Here is a 6,792-nt window from a genome sequence, read left to right as displayed (position 1 = left end):
CCCCCCTCTCTTTTCTCTTTTGTTTTTTATTTTTTAATCAAGCCATGGTATCCTTTTGGCGACATTCTTGCGTATCTTAGCATGCCTTGTGCCCAATCATATGACACTTGTGATCCCAGGTATCATGAATTGTCAATTTTTGGTTACGTAAGACAAAAGTTTTGTATGATCAACTTTACCTTTCATTTTCTCTTTAGGTAGCTTTAACTTTCTGTTAATAAGAAGAAAAATATTTGTCCCGGCCACATGCAATACTAATCCAAACATTCTTGATGTTAGTTTTTGTATCCTCAAATTTCGTCTTACAGGACAGTGTGACCCTAGTAAAAACGTGCTTGAGCCAATCACTACTCTTTAATGTCCAGTTTGAAAGTTGGATCATAACATTAGTATAACAAGATGGGTGTCATACAAATAAATTTATTTTTAGCCATTGGTTAAAAAGGTTATCAATTGTTGTCTACTTTATGCTAAACAAAACATACGAGGTAAGGTTATATTATCAAAACTGGTAGTCATTTCATAGCATTTTTGGTCAAGAAATTGGAGCAATTGGGCCATGAATACCATAAAGGCAAGTTCTTGGGCCACCAATAAACATAATGAAGCTTGATCGACAATTTGGGGTAAAAGTAAAATGCTGGCTGTGGGGTTCGAACCCACGCGCACTTATGTGCAGAAGATCTTAAGTCTTCCCCCTTAACCTCTCGGGCAAACCAGCTGAGTGATGATTGTCTTTAATATAGTTATATTAATTGAGATGAAATGAGAATCTGCTGTATTAAATGAACTAGAACTCGAAGGCTCTAGAAGGTGCATGCAGCGATGTCTTCTTAACCGAAGCCAGGGAAGAAAGCAGCAGAAACCCTAGATCGAAATGGCGGAGCATCTGGCATCGATATTCGGGACAGAGAAGGACAGAGTGAACTGCCCCTTCTACTTCAAGATAGGGGCCTGCAGGCACGGCGACAGGTGCTCCCGTCTGCACACAAAGCCCAGCATAAGCCCGACGTTGCTGCTCTCCAACATGTACCAGAGGCCCGACATGATTACCCCGGGCGTCGACGCCCAGGGCCAGCCCATCGACCCCCGCAAGATCCAGGAGCACTTTGAGGAGTTTTACGAGGATCTCTTCGACGAGCTCTCCAAGTACGGCGACATCGAGAGTCTCAACGTCTGTGATAACCTCGCCGATCACATGGTTGGCAACGTCTACGTTCAGTTTCGCGAGGAAGAGCATGCCGCTAATGCCCTCCGCAACCTCACCGGAAGGTTCTATGCCGGCCGCCCCATTATCGTCGATTTCTCTCCTGTCACCGACTTCCGTGAGGCCACTTGCAGGCAGTATGAGGAGAACACTTGCAACCGCGGCGGTTATTGCAACTTCATGCACTTGAAACGAATCAGCAGGTACTTCTTTGTGTTTGCCTTTGCTATCTATCGAGTTTAACATTGCTTAGGACATAGCCTGCCACGACTATGATACATACCCTTGATCAGAATAATCTTATTAGTTTTATGTAAAATAAGGTTAATGATCAGAATGCTCTTTTGAAAGATTGCACATAGGTCAATTAGATCCCTCAAGGACGAGATATAAGGTAGTTAGTATCTGTTATTTTGCACTATTACTGAAGCTTTTGGGATTCGCTGTGTCGCGATCATGAGATAATTTTTGGGATTGGGTTAGTGGGTTAGTCCACTCAACTCTGATGAGATTTTGTTTCCATCAGGGACTTGAGGCGTCAATTGTTTGGTAAGAGCCACCGCGGCAGGCACAGCAGAAGCAGAAGCAGGAGCCCTATTAGGCATCGGAGCCATGAGGAGCGGTCCCACCGTAGCCACAGCAGGAAGTATGATGAAAGGGATCACTATTATGAGAGCCGTAGCAGGAGACACCGGAGCAACAGCCCTGGACATAGGAGGGGGAGGAGCCACACTCGAAGCCGAAGTCCTGGAGGAAGGAGGAAGCGCAGTCCAGTTAGAGATAGTAGCGAAGAGAGGCGTGCTAGAATTGAGCAATGGAACAGGGAGAAGGAACAGAAAGAGAATCCTAGGAAGGTTAATTCTGAAGAAAATAATGGTGGCCACATTCAGAATGGTAGTAATGAACATCAGCAGCATGAGCAACAGCCCCATGACGAAGGATATGGATACTGAACTTTTGATGCTATTATGGTTTGTGTCGTCTCTCTCAATTCTCTTATGCATGTTCTCTTGCCCTAGCAGTAGGGAAAAAAAATTAATTCGAAACTAGACCACCCACAAAATAAATGTAGCTTATCACCCATTTTCCACTGTGCAGGTGGTACAGGTGCACTGTTCTGTGATATGGAATGTGTTCTCTTCTCACCCCCCACCCCTTTTTCATTTTGTATACATGATGCTTGATTTGATTGTATGTTTGTTTGTTCTATTTCATGCTAGGTTTTTCAGGAACTTCTACTAACTCATTAATTCAGCACAATTCTCTTTGAAGTGTTTTTTCTTTTTTTTTTTTCCTTTTAATTTCCCAAAAATATTATCAAAGCTGCTTTTTGTTGCATAGGGAGCCCCCTATTTCTTGTTTACACTGCTTGTATGTACTCGGTAGCTCTATAGGTAATGATGTGTAACATTTCCTGTTTCCCTTGTGTTCCTACAAATTTTCATACGCTCTGTCCAAGATTGTCGCAAATATTGGCCCCCTTTTTGTTTTTACCTTTGTCTCAACTCTCAATTATTTTGTTTTGGTTCATTTTGTCCAATGTTCTTAGAGTTACTTTCTTAATCCATATTCACAAGAATTAAGCAGACGCCCCTCAGTCCCATCTCCCAACAAACACAAGTTCTTGTTAAGCCTTGGATCTTGTTAGTGTAAAATGGAAACATACTTTGTCATGTTAAAGATATATCCTCTTTATTTTTTAAAAACCTTTCATTACAAAACCAGATTCCTGTCTTTCTTTCAACCTAAATATCTTTTTTACAAGGGATCGGTTATTAGTTTTACCATTCAGTTGATCATGTATGCTTGTTATTATGGTTGATTTGCATGTGTGCATGAATTCTTTTATTTTACAGTCAGGGACTGATCTCCATCATACATGAAGGGCTAGTGAACGACCAATTCAATGGTTCTGTATGGGTTTTGTATTCTATAAAGCTTTATTTTTCTCTAAAAAGTCACTTTCTTACATTATTTACAAGTTTTGCAGGTTCAGGGTTTCCTTCCTTCTATGAACCGAACCATTGATTTAATGCAATTTTACCGTGGAATTGTGTACAGGTTCTTGGAGTGCGCTGCAGGTTCCTGGTTTGATGATCTTTTCAACAAGCAATTTCGGGTGAAGCCGTTACTGGCATGTTTGTTTCTTGTAATGGCAGGCTATTTGAAATGGCTTTTTATTTTCCTAGCTTATTAGGATATATATGGTTCAGAGTTCAATTGGAGGCTGGATTTCGAACTTTAATTATTTCGTTATGTTGTGACTGTAAATTACCGTGGATGGTTAAAATGTATGATTAGCTTCCCTTTTATTTGTTTTTGCATTGGTAGAGAGGCATTGTTGTCATACTCGTATTAGGTGGTGGAATTGAGCTAACTCGGATATAAACTAGATTAAGTAGACTCGGTTAAACTAGGTTAAACTCGCAAGTTTAGGAAGAGTTTGCGAGTTTATGTGCCATTCGTTAATGATGGTGATGATGATTTAATGCATGAAGATTAGTCCATGCGAGTGGTTTACAAAACGAAAAGATTTTAAGGAAAAAAAAAACTAGGATATTGAAGGAGGGAGCCAAAGGAAGACGATGAACGTAATTAGGTAAATATGAATCTAACCATGGTTGCGTAGTTTGTTTGAGTATTCAGAATATTGGAGTTGAATGGTGTAGAACTGGGTTCACTATCTACCATGCGAGCCCCAAAATATCGTTTGCAAATGACCGAGATTCAAGTTCATATCGTTTTAAACAACGAAGGACGAGTTCCAAATCCCAATAAGAGCATTAAGGCTCAAATTTAAAACGAAGTTTTGATCCTGACACAAAGCATTTTTCATTGTTCAATACATAAAAGGTAAATGCTATTGTGTCTAAAATATGGTGTTTATCTACTAAAAATAGTCAAAAATCAATATTTAATTTAAAAGATATAAAAATAAATAATTTTTAAAAATTCAAAACTTACTAAAAAAAAAAATTATGCAAAATTTAGGCATTAAATCATAAACACCATAGAATTAGCCTACATAAAATAGCCTTAACAATGTCTTTAGAAATACCAAGAAAACAAATAAAAATCATGTAGTTTGCGTTATGAAAATCAAGGGGAATCAGAAAATAGTCAAAACAAGTGGTGCGCCATGGACGTTCTCAGCATTAGAGAGTAGCTCAAATTTGAATAATAAAGATAATTAATATATTTTAACTCAACTAATACAAAATAGTTGTCCAACAAAATTTTTGAGAACTTAACGAACTAGTAGCCTCTCTAGCAAACAAAATTTAGTAAACCTCCTATCCAAGCGTTCACCTTATAACCATTACACCGATTATGATATTCCAATGCAATTAAAGCAAAAATTAGTACATATAAGAAACTTCATGATCAACGACCACCCTTCTTTCCACCCTTTTTCTGCTGCTGTGAACCAGTTTTGGGTGACTGGAACTTCCCTGCGCTGTTCGGATTTCCACCTTTCTTCACGGGGTGAGGAGTTGGTGCATGTGCAATTTTCTTGCCACCTACAACACAAAGCACATTAAATATGATGGTGCACTTGGAATGCTATCAGGTGAGCATGCATGACATGTCGCAATATCGCATTGTAAAGATAGCTAATAGTCTCACCAGACTTTTCAGGAGTTACATTCTTAGCTTTCTTAGCAGCAGGAACTGGAGTTTTTGTTGCAGACACATTTGGTCTCTTCTTGCCCTGGTCGACCTTCAAAACATAAAGCTATGCATTTAGTTTTTAATGTCCAATAATAATAATACACAAGACAATATATGAGGAAACAGGACCACACAGTAATGTTACCTTCTTCACAGGTGTCTCTTCATCTTCATCACTCCCGTCCTCATCACTATCAGCATCCATCTACAATTATCAATAAAGATTTCCACAAAATTAATACTTGAAAAGAAGCGCAATGTTTTTATTTTTCCATTTAAGTTTCAAATAAAATCAAAAAGTAATATCAAAGTCATTGTGTTACCTCACTTCCAGATTCATCCTCATCATCAGACTCATCGTCAACGTCATCATCGTCGTCATCAGAGTCCTCGTCCTCTTCATCTTTCTTTGGAACAGCAACATTGACTTTCTTTGATGGGGCACCACTCACATCCTTTTTTGGTTCAGCAATCTTTACCTTTTCAGACTTGGTTTCAACTTTTCCTGAATGAAGATTAATAATTAGTTACTCACATCATAGAATGTACAAGTAAATAGTACATTTTGGATTGATCAGAACTATCAACCATTATCTTTGAGATTCAATGCAGCCTCTTCCTCATCACTCTCTGTACAAATCAAACAATGCAACAATGTTTGAGCAAGTGAATCATAAATCAATAACAATTCATCAAATTTAAGAGATAGGTCTGTGCCATACCTGAATAGTCATCAGAACCAAAATCACCAGGAACGCCCTCATCAGTGCCACAGGGAACACATCAAAAGTCAAGGAAAAAACATTCACAAGTAACAACACAAATCATTCAAACTTGCACTTTTCATATTCAAAATTTTCTAATGACAGGGGACCAAGACCAATTCAAAAACAACGAATAAATTAACATATACTAGTGGTGTAAAGGATATCGATCAGCCTTATATCCACAGAAATAGACACTGGCACTCTTGCAAGTGTGGGAAAGCTCAGCCTCTTGGTCGAGAACCAAATCCAAGGGTATTTGGGGGATTTCCTCCCTGTTCAAAGTTCCCAAAACAAGCTTCTGCACTCCAACTTTGAGGTAGACAACCACAGGCTCCTTAGATTTCTCATTCTTTGAGGCCTCTCCCAGCGCAACCTGAAAGGGGAAACGCTTTAGAAGATTTATTCCAAAAAACACGAGAAAACAATAAGCATGAAAAGAAGCGAACCTGAGAGATGTGGATGTAGTCATTAGCTACTTCCAACTCCTCTATTTTAACGCAATCCCCTGGCTTAACCTCAACACCTATTTTATTTTATTCAAATTAGAACAAAGATTACAGTGCCATAAACATAAAATGTTTCAACTATGAGAGTTTATAAATGAATTTTGGTTGGCTTTGAAGTAAAATCATAGCACAAAAAAACATTGAAAGAGAGAAGTTTACCCCAGAACTCCATTGAAATTGAAATTGAAACGCGTGATAAAGAGGAGCGAGTGTGAGGGGGGAGCGGCAATATGTGATGGTTGAAAAAATGAGAGGAGAAATGGTGTTAAGGGTTTAGTATTTATAGTGTCTTGCTAGCTACTAGGGTTTTTCTCATTCTATTCCTCCCCCCGCCTCTTTCCTTTTTCTTTGTTCTTTTCAAAAATACTTTTTTTTTCTCTTTTTGTTCGGTAGTTGGGCCTTGTTGAATACCCGGGTGAGTGTGTTCGTCATTGCTGGCTGGTGATACAAATAAGTGGGCTTACAAAAACTAGAGGGAATACTCTTCCATAGCCCAAAAACCAACAAAAAAGTTTTTGTTCGTGTATTTTGGATGAGTATGAAGTATAAAAAACTTGTCTTATAACAAAGATGGTTTGATTGTATTTTTAATAAAAAATATTATTTGTACACTAAAATTAATCATCGTGTATTTTTATAT

General features: G+C 38.4%; 2 protein-coding genes and 1 non-coding gene across 5 annotated transcripts; 1 reads left to right on the top strand and 2 right to left on the bottom strand.

The window, feature by feature from the left end:
• TRNAL-UAA lies at positions 639–721 on the bottom strand. The gene has a single exon. It is a non-coding gene; the product is annotated as a tRNA-Leu (tRNA).
• On the top strand, positions 798–3,554 carry LOC107629300 (splicing factor U2af small subunit B). Of its 3 annotated transcripts, none has more exons than XM_016332056.2 (3): positions 799–1,410; positions 1,734–2,178; positions 2,306–3,537. In XM_016332056.2, exons 1-2 carry the CDS (start codon positions 878–880, stop codon positions 2,158–2,160), a joined length of 960 nt encoding a protein of 319 aa, XP_016187542.1. In that variant the 5' UTR covers positions 799–877; the 3' UTR covers positions 2,161–2,178; positions 2,306–3,537. The 3 variants fall into 3 exon arrangements, with proteins under 3 accessions (XP_016187541.1, XP_016187542.1, XP_016187543.1); XM_016332057.2 differs by having other exon boundaries at positions 800–1,410; positions 3,269–3,554; XM_016332055.2 differs by having other exon boundaries at positions 798–1,410; positions 1,734–3,531.
• On the bottom strand, positions 4,380–6,500 carry LOC107629301 (histone deacetylase HDT1). Its single transcript, XM_016332058.2, has 9 exons — positions 6,312–6,500; positions 6,093–6,169; positions 5,811–6,019; positions 5,602–5,645; positions 5,468–5,509; positions 5,203–5,384; positions 5,025–5,084; positions 4,835–4,928; positions 4,380–4,728 (listed from the first exon to the last, which is right to left on the bottom strand). The coding sequence occupies exons 1-9, from the start codon at positions 6,322–6,324 to the stop codon at positions 4,592–4,594; spliced, it is 858 nt and encodes a 285-aa protein (XP_016187544.1). The 5' UTR covers positions 6,325–6,500; the 3' UTR covers positions 4,380–4,591.

This window comes from Arachis ipaensis, chromosome B03 (assembly GCF_000816755.2).
Source record: "Arachis ipaensis cultivar K30076 chromosome B03, Araip1.1, whole genome shotgun sequence".
Lineage (NCBI taxonomy): Eukaryota > Viridiplantae > Streptophyta > Magnoliopsida > Fabales > Fabaceae > Arachis > Arachis ipaensis.
The sequence above is the reverse complement of the archived record's forward strand: the minus strand, read 5'-3'. Positions and strand labels throughout refer to the sequence as shown.